This window comes from Bufo gargarizans, chromosome 2 (assembly GCF_014858855.1).
Source record: "Bufo gargarizans isolate SCDJY-AF-19 chromosome 2, ASM1485885v1, whole genome shotgun sequence".
In the NCBI taxonomy this organism is placed as follows: domain Eukaryota; kingdom Metazoa; phylum Chordata; class Amphibia; order Anura; family Bufonidae; genus Bufo; species Bufo gargarizans.
Window position 1 is genome coordinate 678,565,336 of NC_058081.1, and position 22,815 is coordinate 678,588,150.

Here is a 22,815-nt window from a genome sequence, read left to right on the forward strand (position 1 = left end):
CAGAAGGGTGGGGTCAGACTATAAAGGGTAGAAGTGATGATAACTGAGCAAAAATGAACAAGGCCTGGATTGACCATGACTTCTCGACTCCACCAGAGGAAAGCTGATGAACATAAAAGCACTTTAAGGGTCCATTCACACGTCCGCAGTGTATTGCGGAACCGCAATAGACCCGGCTGGCACCCCCATAGAACTGCCTATTCTTGTCCGCAATTCCAGACAAGAATAGAACATAAATTTTCGGGAGCCGCAGACCAGAAGATCGTGGCCACGCTCTGGAAATGCGGATGTGTAACACCCCAGAGTTGTATTACAACACTCTTCTACCCCGCTACAATCTCCTAAGAGCCTTTACCTTGTCATCAGATATGATTTTACATTATGTCATTCACAATAAACCATGTTAAATGTAAATTATTGTTGTTATTTTCCATGTTCACCAGCAGGTGGCAGAAATGTGTTGGTAAGGAATTTGTTTCAGTTTAGTATTTTTAAGCTGGAATGGTTCATACCAGCTTAGCTCCCCCTCTGTCGAGGTGTGGACTATTCCCACAGCCTACACCCTGGGTGGAGAAGGAAGTTAGTGAGGAGTGCAGCCCGCCCTCTGCTTGGGGTAGGGTGTGCCTGTTAGGAGCTCCCCGATATAGGGAACCAAGCCAGGATCTTGACTCGGCTGAGACATTGATCACCATCCCCAGCCTGAAAGCCCTGCAGCCTCAGCTGGATGAAGCAAGCAGACAAACTCCAGTTCCAGGAAGAAGGCATTCCCTGAGAATATAACTGTTAGTAAAGTCCAGAGACCCAGGAGAAGCCATATTCCTGCTCAGCTAGTCAGTCCCTATAAAGCAGAAGACATAGAGAAGTGCAGAAGTCAAATTCCTGCCACAGTTTTAGAGCTACTAAGCAGACGTCCTTTCCTGCAAGCTCCAGGTTTATAGAGCAGCATATTCATTCCTGCTGGGACCTAAGACCAAAGCTGTACCTTGCTTGGATGAAAGTTACCCTCAGTAAAGACAAGTTTGAACTTTACCAAAGGTCTGGACATCAGTTTCTTCTGCAAAATCCCTCTATTACTCCTCCTATCACTACACTCCAATTTATTGCAAAGGAGCCAGGAGTTCATCCGTACCAGGGTAGGAGACACTGTTGACACAATTATCATCACCATACAGAGACATTATAGGCAATTACACCACTCTGGCATTCCTAACCTGGGACGTGCGTTATAACACCTTTGAAGGGCCCTGTTATAATACCCTGCGCATGCTGAAATTGGCGTCAAGACAAATACTAAACATTTAAACCACCTGTTCCTGGCCACTGCATAAACGGAGAGCACAATGTGTGCTGTCCACATCTCTTCCGATCCCATTGGGAATGAACTGGTCCAGATTTGTTCCGCAACGTTGCGGAATGGATCCGGACCTATTCTACGGACGTGTGAATGGACCCTAAATGTGTTGTTTATAATGTACTGAATACACTGTATTCCCATTCACCCCTTCCACCACAAACAAGGGTATATGGTTGAATCTTCCTTTTCTCATCATCCTCCTCCTCTTCCATCATGTTAACATGCTTATTCATCGCATATAATGCCCTCGCATATATGCCCTTCGTTTTACAGGCTCAGCTCAGCTGCAGGCCCTCGTATATAATTTTTTAGAGGGTCAGATCACCAGCAAGCACTCGCATATAATTTTTTAGAGGGTCAGTCCACCAGCAGGCCTTCACCTACAATGTTTTACAGGGTCAGCTCACCTGAAGGCCCTCACATATAATTTTTTTAAAGGGTCAGCTCACCAGCACGCCCTCACCTACAATCTTTTACAGGGTCAGCTCACCTGCAGGCCCACGCATATAATGTTTTACAGGGTCGGCTCACCTGCAGTCCCTCGAATTAAATTTTTAGAGGGTCAGCTCACCAGAAGGCCCTCACCTACAAGTCCAGTCTCACTATCCAAGAGTCTGGTCAACACAATCCTCACCACCGGGGGTTGTGTAACTAGTTATAATGGAGGAGTCTCGTTCGTTAATGGAATTAATCAGACAAATCGCTCCACCAACTAGGAACGTCCATGCACCACCACCCACATAATCGAGAAAGAGCTATCAATCTGTCAATCCTTTCCGTGTCCAGTACAGGTGAGGTTTGCCGTGTTGAGTCAAATTAAGCAGCAGGCTCCACTCCTGGTGGTGCCTTTCCGCCAATTCCTTTAAGTTTCAGCTTTGCAACCATACTCCCCCTGGAACCCAAAGACTTTGGTTTCCCAGAAGCTGCTTGGCGGGTCATGGGAATAACTTTGCTGGATCGCCGGTCGTCATCTTTTATGGTCGAACTACGACTGTATCTGATCATATTTGAACCTCCGACTTTCGTTTTTGATTAATGAAAACATTCTTGGCAAATGCTTTCGCTTTTGTTCGTCTTGCGCCGTTCTAAGAATTTCACCTCTAGCAGCGCAATACGAATGCCCCCGGCCGTCCCTTTTAATCATGGCCCCAGTTCCGAAAACCAACAAAATAGAGCCGGAGTCCTATTCCATCATTCCTAGCTAAAGTATTCAGCCTGCTTTGAACACTGTAAAAAAAAAAAATAATGGTCAGCTTAGCAGCAGGCACTCTCCCATAATGTTTGAGGGTCAGAACACCTGCAGGCCCTCGCATATAATGTTTTAGAGGGTCAGATCACCTGCAGGCACTCACCTAATTATACCTGTTAGGTAATTTGCGCGCATGCTGCCTTGCTTGGATGTGGTAGCTGTAGCCGTTTCTCAGGCTCCCTCTCCGGAATCGAACACTGATTACCCCTTACTTGGTTGGCGCTGAAAATAACATCGAAAGTTGATAGGGCAGACATCCAAATGGATTGTCGCCGTCACGGGGACGTGCGATCGGCCCCAGGTTATTTAGAGTCACCAAAGCGGCAGCAGGCCCTCGCCCATAATGTTTTAGATGGTCAGATCAGCAGGCGCTTGCTCCACATGTTATTGAGGGTAACCAGCAGGCCATCAATCATAATTTTTTACGGCTGTGTATGATGTCCTCCTTTATGTGTAACAAAGGGTGTATTGGAGTGCCGGTTCCTTGTAATTTTTGGCAGCCTTTTCACTTAGTGGATAGGTTTTAGGAGTCCAACTACCTGAACAATTGTACCACAATGTGAAAGAGGCCCTTCTTTATGTGATATACAGGTTGTATCAGAGTTCCTATTACTTGTAATTTTTGTCAGCACTTGCACTTTATATACAAGTAAATATACAGGAAAGAATGTTTTCCTCTAAAATCGACTTTATCTTCGGTTTTGTTCGTATTATTGTCAGTCTTTAAAAGTGGCGTACTACTCGGACAATATAGTTCCCAGCAGCGACCTGGAAGACCAAGATGCATCCAGACATCCTCCCCATGCTGTTCCCGAACATTTTGGTGGTGTTCCCATCAATTTCTGACCTTTTCCTATGAACCAGACACTTTCCCCTCTTCAGAGTAGGGGGTGCCTGGTTTAATGCTTGGATTCTCCCTTTGACTTCCATTTTGTTGGGGTGCTCGGTAGAGCACCCGAGCATCCCGGAGTGTTCTACCCGAGCACTATGGTGCTCGATCAACGCTAGTTAATATCAATAGGTCCGCCAAAAAATACGGAAAGTACTGTGTGCATTTCATATGTCCGTATTTGCGTTCTGCAAAAAAAATTGATGTCCTATTATTGTCTGCTTTGCGGACATGGATATACTGTTCTATTAGGGGCCAGCTGTTCCGTTCCGCAAAATGCATAATGCACACCTAAGTCATCCGTATTTTTGTGGATCCGTTTTTTCCAGACCGCAAAATACAGTCGTCGTTGTAACGGATCACCTGGCACCCCGACGGAGTACCTCCGTTGCTGGATGCTCCTAGCATTTCCTGAGGTCTCCAAGCACTCTGGCAGACACCACCATCACCGAACCGAAGAAGCAGATAAATCCTCTTCAAACATATGAATGCTGTAGACAGTGGAATAGGAAACCATACGAATAGGTTTACGCTCCTAGCAGTCAAACTGGAACAGCATACCATAAATCCTCCCCCCAAGAATGAGACGACACTTTGAGGGTTAAAACAGGAACTGGCTGTCCTGGGGCATACAGCCTCTTTTATTCACAATCCACACACATAGTACTGCCCACAGGGTTTTGAAATACAACCAATTAATCCATACAATACACACAGACACTCCCACACAAAATCCTCCCCTCTGGCTGTGATATGATTACTGAAAACAATGGGTAATATAATTATCACAGGCAGAGAAATACAGTTTTATAAAACATATCACAGGAACCCCAAAACATGCAATAACCCCATAACAAGTATATCCTCGGAACAGGGGGGTCTGGGTGAACCACATATCCAAAATTCACCCAGATCCGTTCAGTAGTCTGGAAGATACAGTTTAATGCAGATTCCGCAGAACATATACAGGCTAAATCAAAAATAATTACTGTTTAATGTGTCCCCTGTTGTATAGTTTAAAACTACCGCCCGATGTCTTTGTGCACCAAATACCGGCGAGATGGCACCATGTAGAAAAGTCCAAACAGTGTCTGTGAGTAAAAAATGGCCGCCATCCATTGTTCTCACCATATGCTTCATCCATTGTTCTCACCATGTGCCTCTGATACATGAAATGGTGGCCATCCAGTAACTCCACAGTATGTCCCCAGATGGTTCTTTAAAGGGCCATAATCCAGGGGCAGGAGGCGGGCAAACAGCCCCCTCCAAAACACTGTGGCGAAGTGGCTTTCGCCAGTCGTGTGCATGGCCTAAGAGGCAGCATTGATGTGGTGAATGGGCTTATGATTTTTTTTGATCAAAATGTATACAAATGCCTCGTGTAAAGTTGTAGATTATCCCAGCAGACGTTCTTGCTTCCAATATATTATATTCTTTATTTCATCTTCAAAAATTTCAAAGTTACAGGACGCGTTTCGACCCTTCCAGCTTTTCTCAACTGCATGATACTAAATGACACTTAGTAACATTTTAGAGATACAAATCCAAATCACCCGATCATGACATCATCAATTCATTAAACAAACAGGAAATGACATAGGTAAATCGTTAGAATCTTTTGATCCATATTCACCGCAAAGGAAACAAAAGTCCTTCAAACTATCAACGTCGTATTGCGGTCTGTAAGAAAATACACTCTACATTAAAAAACTATTAAAAACACAAATCCAATGCATGGATCTAAAATGCCTCTCTCCTGAGTAACAACGTTTTTATATCTCCTCCCCTTCTTGGCTGATGACCCTGCTCTATTATCTGATATTTCAATTGTGCAATAGAATGTTTACAGTCATGAAAATGAAAAGGTATAGATAATAAAAGATTCTGTTTACGTATAGTGGACTTATGTTTACTAATGCGATCTTTAACTGTCTGCATGGTCTCCGCTATATTATAAGGTAAATCACTTTGCGGTATCACAGGTATAATAACTCTTGATTTTTATAAGGTTTTCCCGTGCGCGGATGAGAAAAAACTAGCCCTTTAGTACATTTAAGCATTGCATGCAATGGAGGCAGGGGAATGTTCCAAATTTCTGATGTGTAAGGCCACCTTCACACAGGCGTTGCAGATGAGGGCCGGATGCGATGCAGGTGTGTTCAGGGAAAATCGTGCGAGTAGGCACGCAATTTCAGTCAGATGAATTTTCCACTGACATAATTTGCTATTGCTGTCATTTATCAAGGGACTTGCAACTTTTTAGTCATAAAAAAAAAAAGCCACAGGTCTCTTTATTGACCGGCTATGCTACAATAAAATATATACCTAGACCAGAAAACAGAAACAAAAAGTCTACAGCTCAAAGTAGAGAGAAAAATACAAAATTCTTTATTAGTATATATAACTAATAAAATCCTTTCAAATATGAATCTTGGCAAAGAGAGAAATGGGTGAAATGGGTGGCAGCCCCAAAAAATCATTTAGTGCATCTATTATAAATCATGTGGGTGAATAAAGTGACAAATGCATATTAATAACAATTAGGCTAGGTCAACACAAAGACATTTTGTCGCACCAATGTCGCGTGACAATTTTTATAATGGTAGTCTATGGTGTCGCGATGTGTGTTTATAATGATAGTCTATGGTGTCGCGATGTGACTTGCGACAGTCACAAAAAATCAATTTGAGATGGATTTTTCTGCAACTCTCACGTTGCAGTCGCAGTATGTCGCATTGCGACACATAGACTACCATTATAAAAATTGTTGCGCGACATTGGTGCGACAAAATGTTGCCCAACAAATGTTGCAGTGTAGTTGTGACCTATCTGTCGCGCGACTTATTGTCCTCGTGTAGACCTAGCCTTAGAGTTGAGCGGACCTGCCTTTTGGCAGGTTTGGGGTTTAAGCGAATAACGTAATGGATTCCGTTCAATGCCGGCATGCCGCATATTAAAAGTGTATTGCCAGCCCCGAGGGTTCCGTTCTGCTGACCATACACTTGTATTATGGCTTTCCGTTTGGCATGCCGGTTATAGATTCCGAGAGAACGGAATCCATTACTTAATTCACTTAAACCCTGGACCAGAACTCAACTCTAATGACAACTATAACAAGCTGCCAGTGCATGTAAAGTATGGAATATGAATGGTGTGCTGTACACTCAAAAGACTAAAAAAATAATAAAATTATATAGGCAGAATGCAAAAATGTATACTAGAGCACAATGGTGAATCTACCAACTTAGCCCGGGTTCATATCACGGTTTAGTTTTCCGTTCTCCTGATCTGTCAGAAGAACAGAAAAATAAACAAAAGAAACAGATCCTGTATATCACCATCTGTTATTAAGCATTTGTTTTAGCAATTTCCGCCTGACATCTGTTATTTCAGACGGGAAAAAAGTCCTATAGGAAGTTTTATTTTTTTCCATCTAAAATAACAGATCTCAGATGGAAATTGCTAAAACGGATGCAAAATAGGCATAACTGAGCATAATGGATGCCAAAATATAGGATCCGGTTTTTTGTTTATTTTTCTGTTCTTCAGATCGATCAGAAGAACGGAGAAATAAACGGTGATGTGAACCCGGCCTAAGGCCTGTTTTAGACAATCATGTCCCGTCTGTGATTCCCCGTTATGGACACTGCTCATTTCTCTGGAGCGCATGGCATTATAATGATTTACAATGCTATATATCGCTGCATGACCTGTATCTACTGAATTAGGGTCCATGCAGACGGCCATTGGATATTTTGCAGTCCGCAAAGCACGGATGACGTCTGTGTGCATTCTGTATTGTCAGGAACGGAACAGCTGGCCGCTAATAGAACAGTCCTATCCTTGTCCGTAATGCAGACAATAATAGGACATTTAAAAAAAATATTTGGCCATGCAGACATATGGACACGGAATACACATGGAGACATTTCCTTTTTTTTTTTTTTTTTTTTTTGCGGGCCAATTGAAGTGAATGGTTCCACATCCAGGCCGCAAAAAAACCTGAATGGATATGGAAAAACATGTTTGTATGCATGACCCCTTTTTACTGATATAATGCTGTCAGTATAATTCTATAGAGGTAAGGTCATGCAGAGACACAATTATTATAATGCCACAAGCTCCTGAACAACGAGCAGTGTCCATAATGGGGAATCGCGCTCACACACGGAGCATGGTTTCCGCACAGGACACACTCCTCTGAAATAGGCCTAAGGCTGTTTAGTGAACACCAGGCAGATATAGGAGAGCAAGCCTGTCGGTGATCAGTCCTGACAGTAAGACTACATTCACACTACCGTGTGTATATTGCGGTATTTTGAGGAACCCGTGTGCTTTCCACATCCCTATGTCGCAGAATATAGAACATGCCCTATTCTTGACCAGAGACACGTTTTAAGTCAATGGGTCTGCAAAAAAAGAAAAGAAAACGATGCAGCTCTGATGTCATCCGGTATTTGCAGTTCCGCAATTTGTGGACTGCAAAATAATACATATGGCAGTGTAATATACCCTAATTAGATGTAAGGGAGGGAAAAAGAGGCTCTGCCATTAAAGATGTCCATATTCAGCCTACACGACACGTTTACATATACATATACTACATACATGTAACACACATAAATACGCCATATATACACTAGACACACATACCACCCAACTAAGGAGCTAAACTATCAGTGGAGCGCAAAGCAATGGAAGCAAACAACTCCAGCTGTCCTGCCGCCATCAGAGCACCGGATCGTGACTCGGCCGGTAAAACGGTTCTCCGATCCGTATCTGGAGAACTGGAGGGAACTGGCTGTATCCCATGCACTGAGCGCAGAATTTCTTTAGCAATGCTTATTTACAGAATTGCTAAGGGAACTTTTCAAAGGCTTTTTTTATGTTTGTATGTTTTAATAAAAGTTGAAAAATTGCCTAATGTTTTACAAAAATTCATAAAATCACCGTCCCTACATATTTGAACAAATGAAAAAATAAACGACAGTCGGGCTTTAAGGCACTTTTCATAAAAAGTGGGACAGGGACCACTTGGCCCCAGCACATTTATCATAATTTAAACTTAGAAAAGTGGTAAGAAATATAGCTGAAATCACAACTATTCAGCTGAATGGGAGCTGAACTGTAAAACCCAAGAACGGCCATTACAGAGAGTAGGGGAGGGGGGGTGCCGGTTGTCGGACCCCCACTGATATCATATTGATTACCTAGCTTAAGTAGATATTTCAACAGATTTCGTGCCCTCAAACCTGCAGACTTTATTTCCCTGCATCATGTGTATGGGTCTTGATTAGCACTGTACTTAGAGTTCCTCAGTAGGGATGAAGTTTGGGGTTTAGGTTTTAGCTCTGCTAAACTTAGGCTGTGCTGAACAGTTTTGGTAGGATTTTTGTAGCCAATAGAAGGGAAGAGTAATATATAATAAAATAAAATATTGCCATCTAATAATGGTAACAGCTCATCGCTCAGTACTTACCTGTGGACACTGGTCCAATACAACACACTGAGAATAAGTGGTAAGTGTCTTATCTTGGGGGATCAACTGCAGGATCCCCCACCAATCACGAGAGAGGACATCCTGTGTCCACCCTGTATGAATGAAGCAGCAGTCAAACAGCGGTTCTGCTCTATTCATTTCTATCAGACTGCCAGAAATAATGAAGTATAGCGCACAGCTCTCTCCTGCAGTCCCATAGGTATGAATGGTGCAGCAGTACACATGATTGAGCAGGGATCCAGTTATATGGGGAATCTGTGGGATTGCATTATTGTGATCACTAGGCAACCCCCACTAAACAGATTCTTGCTATGAATAGTGGATAAGTACTTTAAATCTTGCCACAACCCCTTTAAGCCACTTCCCTGGTTTGCATGGGTAATTATAGGCTCATTTTCCTAAGAAAAAACACTTTTACCGAATTGTGTGTAATTTTATCCAGGTTTGCTCCCTCCTATTTTTTTTTTATTTCTGTTTCTAAAGAAATGGATTGTCCAGTTTGTGAAAATAACCTCCCCTAAGATGTGCCAGTTTTGGGATTCTTACTATTATGGGATCCTACTTCTGTAGGTCTCTGTAATCAGTTGTTACCAGCTGCAGCCTGCGAGCATTAAACATTGAGGCTACATTGTTGTCATAAGACTTCTTTGTAATTGTCTTTTTGTGGTAACAATACTTTGCATTTGATGATCCTTCCATCTAACACAGTAAAACATTTTTACTACGTTGCAGGTTCATACACTTGAATTACTTCTGGAGAAATGTCAAACAAATATTCTGGAAGAAGGTTCTATACCATGTATCATGGGACATTGGTAAACTCAGCCTACAGTATCATCCAACATGGATTTCGGGTTTCTGAGGATGGGATGTTGGGGAGGGGAGTCTATGTTAGTAGAGATATAGAGAAGGCTTCAAAATATCCACTAGGTCATGGAGATCATGAGAAAGTGGTTTTGCAGCTTAATGTAAGGGTGGGAAAGGTTAAGAGGATTGACAGTCAAGACCACCCACTGCGGCTCACCTGGCATGATAAAGGATATGACTCTGCTTGGGTGCCTCCAGGATGTGGCATGGTGAATAGTAACCAGGAAGAGGACTGTATTTATGACCCTAGTAGGATCAAAGTGATCGATGTTGTGAAGGGTCCTCCTGAACACGTCCATTCTTTAAGACATGAAATTGGAAACCAATGATGTGGAGAACTGTCAAGAGTTTGAATGTGTGCTCATAAAAAAAAATATTTATATGTAAGGTGGCCATACACACTAGACAGAAGTTGGTTGAGCAGCAGTTAAAACATCTGGAGAATATTAGTTTTGTAGACACCGCCATATATATTTAAGTGCATATTTGCTGATACAGTTGTTCAAATTGATCATACATGTTGAGTGGGAATGTTCTTTCAAAGGAAGATCTTTCGTCCACAAATGATCTTTCTTTAAAAGAAAGCTCTTTCATCCAACTACTGGATGAAAATTTTAAATACCCTGACTTTTCAGATGATAATGGTCTTTCATCGGTTGGCCAAAACGATTGTTCGTTGTTAAATTTCTCTGGAATAAATTTCATTTTGGTTTGAATTGTCCATTTTGATCAACCTTAGACGGTGTATGACCACCTCTAGTTAAGTTTAAACTCCTATTGGAGCTATACTTGATGCTATGTTGTAATCATGCACCAAGAGTTGTACATCTTCCATAACACAAGCTGATCTTCTAGAACCTCTTTTGACCTCAGAATTACATGTTTGCTTTCATTCCAAAAATAATTATCTACCTCTTAAAATATCTACGGTAAAGGAGGTTGTCTACCAAACCGTATGCCCGGTTTTTGACATTAAAAAAAAGTACCAAAATTTTGTGGATGTTGAGCATTAAAATTCAGCGTAATACAGAACCAGCACGGTGTGTGAGATTACTCAAATGTTCATGCACACTTTGCTTTTTTTCTTAGGTGGGTATTTTGAGATACGGTATGCAGAATGTCAACTGTTCTGTTTCTTTTACGAACATTACCCTTTTTTCTGTTTTAAACCCACACCAAACGATGCATAAAAAACACACCAGAAATGGGAGTGTGGATTTACGTGCATTTTTTTTGTGTGTGCAGATTTCTTTTGAATTTTCTGCACATTAATCTGCCCCACCGTGTGCAGCCAACCTTAGGCCTCAAAATAAAATGTTTGGAATATAGAAGGGTTCCAAATGAAAGACCGTGTGCATGAGGCCTATGGGGCAGACAGGTTAATTAGTGCAAGTATAAAGCTGTAGCCTGCTTTCCCTGCATTTAGTGGAGGACATTTGGCACCAGGAGAGGTAAAATGCAGAGTGGGATCAGCATGCACATGGAACCTGCATTTCCTAAATTTAATGGAGGCCAGTAGGGCACCAAAAGAGGTAGCATTTAGTGTAAGTTCCTGTCCTAAAGAGATTGCCTTGACGCTGGCAGACAGGCACAAATTATTTTATACTAAATGTATTTGCCAAGAATTTCAACGTAGCATTCTTTATGTGGCAAGGAACGCTCTCTTGGACTTGCAGAGACAAAACAGTTTGATGTTACACCTCTTAACCCACAATATTCCAACTCTGGAATTCCACTTTAGACATGCTAGCGTGTCTGTACTTTGGTATGCACCAGACAGCCTCAGCAGGTAGCATGTCTTTTGAGGTCAGGCAGTGGCAGCTCAGCAGAGATGCTTGATGCTTGCTTAAAAACAACTAAATTTGTCAGTAAGGATAACTGCAGCATGTCGGAGGTGGAGGAGTGGGAAGATGATGACACAGACCACAACATTCAATCCTCTCAGTAGGGGATATAGCCGGAAAGAACTGGCTACTCGGGCACACTGACCAGAAAGGTGAGCTGTATGCTTGCTTACACACTTCACATAAAGCAGACTGATAATTACTAGATAGCAATGCTTTTAGATCCTTGTTATCAAAGCAAAATTAAGGAATGCATCTTTTCTCACTAAAAGGGAGGTCAAAATACATTATTGCCAGGAAACATGGTGTACACACCTTGCTGCAGATTTTGGTGAAACACCAAAATATCAACAACAACCTATATATATCTTGCATTGAACAATCCGTTCAACACCAATCAAGATCAAAAGCTACCACGCAACAAGGTAGAGAAATTCATAATTTATTGGTAAATCCACATACATACACATAAGGGTCCATTCACACATCCGTATTTTGTATTCCGCATCCGTTCCGCAATTTTGCGGAATGTTATGCGGACCCATTAATTTCAATGGCCCCGCAAAAAATGCGGAAAGCACTCATTGTGCTGTCCGCATCCGTCATTCTGTTCTGCGGAACCGCAAAAAAGAATTGCCCTGTCCTACTCTTGTCCACAAAATACGTTCCCTCTTCCCATTGTAGTCAATGGATCCGCAAAAAATGCGGATGACATGCGGAATGTAGCAATGTGTTCCACATGTCATCCGCAATTTCGGATCCATTTACAGGAAATAGCCGTTTCCAGGCTGTGACATGTGCTTCAGGAGCCTGGAAAAGTTGTGTAGATGTGCACAGTGTCTCTGTCTCTTCAAGAAAAAATGCCTGCATTTGAGGTGGCGCGATTGATAGTTCTTATTCAGGAACGGCCCTGCCTATGGGACACCCGCAGAGAAGAGTATCAAGACAGTGCCAAGAAGGACCGCTGCTGGGCAGAAATAGCGGCAGATTTGATCCCATCTGCCTGGGAATCGGCAGACATTGCAAAAAGAGAAAAAATCAGTGAGTATTAAATGTTAAGATATAAAATGTGTAAATTTAATGTATAGATTCAGACATAAGGTCGGTGAGTGGGCCTTATGTCCTTGAATAGCATAGATAGTGTACATTTGAGTGACCGTGAATTTGGGTTGCTCATTTGAACATTTTCTATGCTGTTTCAGGACATATGGCCACTCACTGTGTTATACCTTTGTGCACGAGGCCTAGTGTTTCTTGCATAGCATTATTTCATTTTTCCCTATCTGCAATGCATTATTCAACTTGTTGCATAGGCAATTTTTTTTTCTCTAGATATTCTTGGGTTAAAACTTTATTAAATCCTTTACATTGTTGATTTTAACAATTTTATATAGGCCTCTTTCACAATTGATAGTTGATAGACAGAAAGATGATTTTGGGTACAGAGTCACAAGCATAGAACCCCTTAAAGCTCATGCACACGACCATGGACGTGTGCCCCCATGGACGTATTGCAGCCTGCTTATGTCGGGTCCACAATTCATGGCACCGGCCGTGTGCATGCCGCATGACAGATCACGAACCAATTCACTTGAAGGGGTCAGTAATCTGGGAGATGCGGTGCGGAAGGACAGACCGGAACCCCATGGAAGCACTGCAGAGTGCTTCTGTGGTGTTTCTGCCCGTGTCTTTGCACCACAAAAAAATAGTGCATGCACAACTTTATTGCGGTGTGGACTGGCGATGTGAATCACGGACCCCATTCAAGTGAGAGGGTCAGCTATCTGCACGCAGCTGCCCCACGGTCTGTGCCTGTGCATTGCGGACCGCAATTTGTAGTCCACAGCATGGGCATGGAGCCCTTACGTTTGTGGCCATGAGCACTTATATTTATTTAACGAAATCTGACGGCGCATGGACGCATTATAGCTGAACTTTTTTTTATCTAACTTTTTGAAGTTTGTTAATCTAAATTTGATGTAAAAATTTGTATTTCTATTTTTTAACAGTAAAGGATGTAAAGAAAAGGTGGTACTCCTGCCGGGATCAATTCAGGAGGGAGCTTAACCAAAATTGCGTAGTGGGGATGGCTCATTGAAAAAGAAACCTTACCTCTAGACAAAGCAGCTAGAATTCCTAAAACCTGTGATGGACCTTAGGGGTTAAGTATATTTTTCCTAAATTCGTTTTTTTTTTAAATATATATCTAAAGTTTAAAATGTTAAAAATGAAAACAAATTCTTTATTCAACAGCACTGTGGACAATCTTTCGTCTGAACCCAACTAACGTAATCCAGAGGACAGCGGTGAAGTGTCACATTCAGAGCCATCTCAAGCTGAACTGGAAGAATCTTCAAAAGTGGAACAGCCGACAGAACCCGTAATAATGCTGCTACCTAATGAGCCCATCGCCGAAACTAATCCTGTTTCGGAGGCGTGTGCTTGCCCTTCAGCAGGTAGACAATGGCGCAGACCAGCGGCCGATTCTGAGGTAGATGTTCGAGGCCTGATTGATGTTCGGGTTCTCGAATTTCTAAATCTGAATCGGTCTGATACACATGAGGAAAGGATTTTAAAAAGTCTTGCGCCCTATTTAACTTGTGTGTCTGCTGAACGGCAATCCCGATGTGTTTGTAGTGTCCCACTAGGCAGGGGTGGGCACTACACAAGGGTCAATTGGTGTGCGCGTTACTCCTACTCACAAGGAACAGAAATGTCATATTTAATTGTGCATTTAATGTATGTTTTAATGTGTTGTTATATGCAATGTACCCCTGTATGATGCAACAGCAGGCCTAGTTGGGTGTAGTTAGACATCCCAGACACTAGAGGGAGATAGGGAGCCCCTAGTATAAATGTCCAGGCCCAGACAGGGAGAGTTAGTGCAGAGTCAGGAGTCTGAGAAGACAGAGGTTAAAAAGCCTGCTCCTGACATGCAGCTTGATAGCCCTGGCTGCTAGTGATGTCCAGGAGGCTAGTGAGAAGCTCCAGCCTGGCTGAGAACAAGAGAGCCTTAGTTAGCTCTGAAGACACCCCAGTTGCAGGACCCAACCTCCTGGGAGGAACCCACAGTCATCCACTTCACAAGAGAGGGCGATCCAGGGTAAGCTAAGTAACCCTGATGGGCAGATGCAAATAGAAAGGAAAGCAAGAATCTAATACCTGAGGAAGATAGTAACCAAGGATTTAAGCCACCCTTTAGGCATCCGGGCCTTGGGAAATAAAGCCAGAGCAGGAGTTCTAGAAAGGACAGTGTACATTGATAAATATTACCTGCCATTGTATGAATAAGCCTACTTGTGGAACTGTGATCGAAAGACTGTACTACTACCTGCTGTACAAAGTTGGATTGTTCAGTAAAATTACGTTTGGGTCACTATTCTACTTGTGTACCTCCATCTTTCCAAATACCAACCGGTGTGCCACCGTCCAAAGGCACTGGCGTCACGAATCCAACAGGGACCTTGCCCCAGGCACTTAAAATACCCGTAACATCCAGGGCACCTCAATCCACCATCAGGCCTGGTCCCTATATACAGAGGGCGCCCCAGAGGAACCGTGTCTACCTCTCATTCACTGCCACGCGCCTGCCCAGGGTCCTCTAAAAAGTGAGTAACCCTTGATTGCCCATACCGTGACCTCACTGTCGCTATACCCTGCAGGTCTGGCGTGTTGCATGTTTCTGCTGTGATCTTTTTGCTAAGCCTATACGATCATCCCGAAGAACCCATTGAGGTCATTCCCAAAATGGAGGCTGTTCGGGATACACTTATAAATGAAGAAAATCTCTGTTCACTGGTCCACCTACCAGACCCACTAGTTATTCAAACCCCTGGCCCTTTTACAATGGAATTGCATGATCTGTAAAAAATATATTTTTGGGTTATATAAAAAAAAAAATATTCCTAAGTTAAATTATTGTCTGGCAATTTTTTAAGTGAAGTTTGCTATGCTTTCACACTGGAGGCAGAAGAGTCCGTCTGGCTCTTCTGGCAGGGGATCAGACTTTTGGATCCATTCTGAAGCTAGCCCACCATGATGTAAGATTTCTGCTCTTGCCCCATTGGTGTATGGGGCTGGAGAAGAAATCTAGCAGCACAGTAGTATAGCTTCTGCACGGATTCGGCTGGCTGTTCTCTCGCCAGAGCATCCTGCTGCCAGTATGAAAGTGGACCCATTAAAGTTCTTCTTTAAAAATGCAGATGTTTTATACTCACCTTGTCTGCATAGAATGTTATTCTTTGTGGATTGCCGGTCTGATTACACCATGTGCTGTTCAAGTTCAAAGATAAACACCGACATATCCCCTAAAAAAATTATAAGAGCAATGGGACATGGCCGCGTTGGGCTCTGAACCTGGACAAGTATTTTTAAATAGCTATTTAAAAATATAATTTTAATTGATAAGATGTAATTACAAATGAGGTATTAGAAGGTATTTACACCAAATTTTTAACAAAATTGGGATTTTACCAACTCTGCCAATCACCCCTTTGTATATACCCCCCAATCTTGGATTCTGCCAATTACTGAGCATAATATTATTAACCAATCAGCAAACGAGTACGTTGTTCCCGCCTAGAGTTGCGTCTGAGATCTCGCGATAACTAAATGATGCGGCAGACTGATGATTCATCATGTGCACAATCAATGTCATGTGACGGGTCACATGAGCGGAGCCACCATCCCACACCAGGACAGTAAAAATATCTATATCATATAGTTCCACGTCTCTCGGACACTTATTCACCTGTTAATTTGGTTTAACTATAAGGCCCCTTTCACACAGGCGAGTTTTCCGTGCGGGTGCGATGCGTGCGGTGAACGTATTGCACCCGCACTGAATCCTGACCCATTCATTTCTATGGGGCTGTGCACATGAGCGGTAATTTTCACGCATCACTTGTGAGTGAAAATCGCAGCATGCTCTATATTGTCCGATTTTTCACGCGACGCAGGCCCCATAGAAGTGAATGGGAAGCGTGAAAATCGCATAGCATCCGCAAGCAAGTGCAGATGCGGTGCAATTTTCACGCACGGTTGCTAGGAGACGATCGGGATGGAGACCCGATCATTATTATTTTCCCTTATAACATGGTTATAAGGGAAAATAATAGCATTCTGAATACAGAATGCATAGTAAAACAGCGCTAGAGGGGTTAAAAAAATAATAATAATTTAACTCACCTTAGTCCACTTGATCGCGAACCCGGCATCTCCTTGTGTCTCCTCTGCTCTGCTGAACAGGACCTGGGGTGAGCATTAAATAGAGGTTAAGGACCTTTGATGACGTCACTCAGGTCATCACATGGTCTTTTACCATGGTGAATCACCATGGTAAAAGATCATGTGACGTACCATGTGATGACCGGAGTGACGTCATCAAAGGTCCTTAACCCAGGTCCTGTTCAGCAGAGCAGAGGAGACACAAGGAGATGCCGGGCTTCGCGATCAAGTGGACTAAGGTGAGTTAAATTATTTTTTATTTTATTTTTAACCCCTCTAGCGCTGTTTTACTATGCATTCTGTATTCAGAATGCTATTATTTTCCCTTATAACCATGTTATAAGGGAAAATAATACAATCTTCAGAACATCTTCACAGAAGTTCGGGCTTGGGATTGAAGTTCGGGTTTGGGTACCAAACATGCGTGATTTTTCTCACGCGAGTGCAACACATGACAATGTTTTGCACTCGCGCTGAAAAATCGCGCATTTTCCCGCAACGCACCCGCCTCTTATCCGGGCAAAAAAACTGACGCCCGTGTGAAAGAGGCCTAACGGCTCCAATGGTATATACTCCCGAACGGCAGGACATGCCGATAAATTAAATATCAAAACAATAGTGTACAATAAAGTGACAGGTGCCAGTGAGGAGTGAAGGTGTGATACAAAATCAAAATAACAATATATTCAATTACCAAAATAATATAAAAAGATGTATACCGGATAAAAACAAGGTTGGCACATGATTAGATTAAATTATCCAATTAATAATTAATCTATACATAAAAAAAACTACAACCATAAGCATTTCTGTAATCATTTAGAGCTATTGTATATCCATTCCTACACTCTAATGAAGACCATCTTGTATCCTATAGATCCAGACAATTTACATAAGTGCAAAAAGTGAGAAAAGTGCAAGTGTTCAGTGAAAGGTGATAAAGTGCCCAGTGCTAAAGTGAATACAAGAGACATCAAAACATAGCTCCATGATTTCCAATTACATGAATTAATGCCATCAAATATAATATACATATGAAATTATTCACCATATCAAACATATGTACTAATCCCTGTACTCACACATATCAGTGAAAAATTTATAAGTCACTTAATACATAAATATAAGTCTCATTAATCCTAAATTATACTAGATAATGTTAATATATATAAACTGCAAAGTGTATAATAAATCGTCCAGTTCTATTGTCCTGCCGACTGGAATCTTGGGTGGGGAACTTGATATCAATAAGTTACTGTGAGGTAACTAAAAGAAAGAAGAAAATATAGCAGATGAGTATAAATGCAACCACCATAACAATATAACAACCAATAACACAAAAACATCATAAACAACACATAATCACATCTGTTAAAAAATGACATATGTTAAAAAACAGTCCTACCTGGTGGTCAACATGATCATAGGTCATAGAAGCAATTAGGGAACCTACAGAAATGGAGCAAAACTATTATTATCATTTAACCCTAATGGGGCCATAGATTTCAGAATATAAATCCAACGTGTTTCGCGTTGGGCAAGTAATCTTTTCCAATTGCCACATGATCGATCCCCCAAAAGTGCAATCCCGATCCATCGCAGTCATGTGCCGCCTTAAAGTGTCTGGGTACGGTTGTGAGTAATTCCAAATCCGTGATATCCCTAGCAGCTTCAATAGACAACACATGTTCGCGAATACGCTTCTTGAATTGGCGAGAGGTCATCCCCACATATATTTTATTGCAAGGACAAATGGCCCAATAGACCAATCCTACCGTGGCACAATCAATGGGATAAGTGATCTTATATTCTTTTTGATGTGTGGCATCCCAAAAAATCTCACTCCTATCCATATTGGCACAAGCCACACACCTACCACACTGTTTATTACCCCAGCGGGGGCCTCTCGATCCAAAAAGATTAGGAGAGCGTATCACATAATGGCTCTGTACCAAATGATCTTTTACGTTTTTTGCTCTCCTAAAGGTAATGCATGGATGGTCTTCCAATTTGTCTCTCAGTTGTGAATCAAATTTTAAGTTACCCCAATGTTTTGACAATATGTTGGTAATCTCAGTACTTTTATTGCTGAAGGTTGTGATAAACCTGACATCATCAGTGGTATTCTTACGCTTTCTATCTTGTAATAAATCAGAACGTCTGGACAATCTTGCCCATCTATATGCTTTTTCGACGGATCTCACCGTGTAATTCCTAGCTTGGAATCTACTCTGTAAATCCTCTGCCTGTGTCTCAAATAGTTGGTCGGTAGAGCATATCCGCCTTGCCCTTAGTAACTGCCCCATATTGTTGATCAGCCTTCTAGGGTGTGCGGATTTAGCTGATAATATGCTATTGAGGGCCCTTTCACACCTGCGTTATAGTCTTCCGGCATAGAGTTCCGTCGTCGGGGCTCTATGCCGGAAGAATACTGATCAGGATTATCCTAATGCATTCTGAATGGACAGTCCGTCCTTCAGGATGCATCAGGATGTCTTCCGTTCCGGAACGGAACGTTTTTTGGCCGCAGCAAATGAGCGCCTTTCTCTATCCTTTTGGCCACTTTTTGCATTATGCCAATGCGACCATCATCATGCTGCTGTCTGCCTGCCTGCAAACATGCACCATATGACTGCTGCTGACGCCACAACTGCTGCTGCTAATGCCCTACTGCCACAGCTATTAATGCTTCAAATCCGCCACTAGTACCACTACTCCTACCCATAAAAAGCTGCCTTGAATGTTCCATGCTATGATGCCTGTGCTGCCGCTACTGTTGTGACAACATGCCACTACTACTTGCCGATACCCTTTCCATGCTGTACTCCTGCTGTTCTCAAAATGCAGAATTTTTCTCGGCTCATTTAGAATGAACCACATTTTTTTCCTGACAATTAGAGATGAGAGAATAAAAAAAAATAATGAAATCCAGCCCATTCACTGAATTTTCTGAAAAAATTTGCTTAGATCCAAATTTATTCACGGCGAATCGCGTTAAAAAGCGTCTATTTCCTGGCCGCATAGGAGAATACTGTGCCTTGCAGTAACACGCATAGGGAGTCTGCTCTGGTAGTGAAATAATACTTTGAGTTAGTATGACATGCAGATGACAGGCGTCGCTCTTAGAATCACTGCACACGTCACTGCACACAGTCACGGGGCCAAAACTGACCAAATAACTCAAGTATGAACTCAGCCTTACAGGTCGATCGTAGCGCCGTGAAGTGCACTTTTTTTTACACCGTTGTCAGCTCATTCCACATAAATGTCTACAGAACCTGTTCTATTAAACGCTTATACAAGCAGAGCCCCACAACAGAGTGGAGAGGGTGTCAGCAGAAAGTTTGTGTTGACGTCGCTGATAATTTTGCCCTTCCTCTGATCCATCAGAACAATAACCCACAAAAAACGGATCCTGTCTGTGGAGCATACGCCTTCACTCGGTCAAAAATTGGTCAGTAATCCATCAGTATTGCTAATGCCAAAAAAACAGGAATGGATCCAAAACAGAGATGACACATTAATGGAATATTTGCATGTCTTCTGTGTTTTGTACACACTCCTGCTTTTGGCTACCAAATCATAAGCTAATTCTGATGGGACCATACAGGCCTTACAGCTGCTACACAGACAGGATCCGTTGTGCATCTAATTTTTCCTTGCTACTGACAGATCAGATGATGAGTCAAATAAATGATGATGTCAGCCAGGCCAAAAAGCAAAATAGTGGCCCAGTCATGAAGTGGGGAGGGTGGGAACAGCATGAGAGGTCCACAGAGTGGCCCTATGACATAGTGGTGAGGTGGAAGCAGCATGAGGAGGCCACAGAGCGGCCCAATGACAGTGTGGAGGTGGCGACAGCATCATGAGGAGGCCACAGAGCGGCACATTGACAGTGTGGAGGTGGTGGCGGCAGTAGCAGCATCAGGAGGAGGCCACAGGGTGGCACAATGATAATGTGGAGGTGGCAACAGCATCAGGAGGCCACAGAGTGGCAAGGTGACATAGTGTGGAGGTGTTAGCAGCATCAGCAGGCCACAGAGTGGCAAGGTTACATAGTGTGGAGGTGGCAGCAGCATCAAGAGGCTACAGAGTGGCAAGGTAACATACTGTGGAGGTGGCAGCAACATCAGGAGGCCACAGACTGGCAAGGTGACATAGTGGGGAGGTGGCAGCAGCATCAGGAGGCCACAGAGTGACACAGTGACAAAGTGGGGAGGTGGGTGGCAATAACAGTACCCACTGATGATGGTCGGTGTAATAAGGAGCAGTTGGCATCAGTTGTGCGGAATCAGGCGTGTGGCAGCATCAGAATAGTAGCTGAGCCAGGTAGCCAGAAGAAACCGGTCTCTTTTGTCAAAGTGTTGGTGTGGCACCATGGATGATCTAGTCTGATGCATCTGGCATTGGTGGGTGGAAATCCATGCTTATCCACACCTGATTCATCTTGACAAAGGTCAGTCTCTCCACATTTTGGGAGGACAGGCGAGTTCTTCTTGGGGTAACTATAGCCCCCGCCGCACTAAACACCAGCTCTGACGTCGCACTACTGGTCGGGCAGGACAGCTTTTCCAGGACAAAATTGGCCAGTTTCGACTACAAATCCAGTTTGGCTGCCCAGTAGTCCAGTGGATGTTCAATGTGGGATGGCAGGGTGTTGTCCAAGTATGCCACCACTTGCTGGTACAGGTTCTGCTCCAGGTCTAGATGCTGCTGCTGCTGAGTAGTTTCTTCACAAGGTGGGTGAAGAAAGCTGCTCATCAGCGACTCTAGACTCAAGCTGCTGCTGCTGATGGAGCTGGTACTAATCATGCCACCCCATCCCTCCCCAGCAACCATGGGAATGAAATGTGAGCGCAGAGGGCCCCCTCGGTCAGACCTGCGAGAGGATGGACTATGGCGCAGATAGTCAATTGCTAACTGACTACATAGGATGTTTCTATAGTACCTCAGTTTGTCCTCCCTCTCAGCAGGTGTAAAAAAGGCCCCCATTTTGGACCAGTAGTGAGGATCCAACAAGGTGGAGAGCCAGAAGTCACCCCTTTGCTGAATTGTGACAATTTGGCTGTCACTACGCAAGCAAGTGAGCATGCAGCGGGCCATTTATTCAAGTGACTAGGAGGGATTCCCTGCCTCCATCTCCACTGCATACTGCCTTGGTGTGTGGGTCTTCTGCCTCATCCTCCTCATCTCCCTCTTGCTCCTCCTGCTGCTTCTGCTCCTCCTCTCCTGTCACCTGTGTATAAAAACCAGCCATTTTGCTACACATTGCTTTTGCTCCAATGTCCTCCTCCTCCTCCTCCTGCAGTTTTTCTCCCACAGGGCTCACGTGGCTGTGAGATCTAGGTGCCACGTCTCCAGTCCCCTGACCAGCCATATTTAGCAGCATCTGTTCAAGGACATGAAACTGTGGAATGACATCGGTTATCCTGTATTCCTGACAACTGACAAACAGTGTGGCATCCTCAAAGGGCCTGAGCAAAATGCAGGTGTCACGCATAAACTGCCACTGGCTAACATCGAAGTTACACAGGGGAGTACTCTTGTCCGCTTGGATCATCAAGAAATCTTTTATGGAGGGTGAAATTCCAATGGGTGGAAACGTCGCATATCAGACCATGTTGGGGATGCTGTTCTGCCGCTGCAGCTCAAGGAGGGTGTGCTTTGCAGTGTACGAGTGGCTAAAGTAACATGCAAAGTTTCCTGGCCATTTTTAGGATGTCTTGCAAATGGGTGGGAGACTTCAGGAACCACTTGACAACCAGATTAAACACGTGCGCCATGCAGGGCGCATGGCTCAGTCCTCCTTTATGCAGCGCCGACACCATGTTCTTCCCGTTGTCGGTCAGCGTGGTTCCGATTTTGAGTTGTCGCGGAGAAAGCCAG

At 43.2% G+C, this 22,815-nt stretch overlaps 1 protein-coding gene across 1 annotated transcript in view; it reads left to right on the top strand.

Moving 5' to 3' along the window:
• LOC122926289 overlaps window positions 1-10,188 on the top strand; it is a 138,015-nt gene extending 127,827 nt beyond the window's left edge. The window contains exon 4 of the mRNA XM_044277662.1: window positions 9,777-10,188. Coding sequence (XP_044133597.1) covers window positions 9,777-10,188 — 412 coding nt within the window. The remainder of the gene's footprint in view (window positions 1-9,776) is intronic.
• The last annotated feature ends 12,627 nt before the right edge of the window (window positions 10,189-22,815 follow it).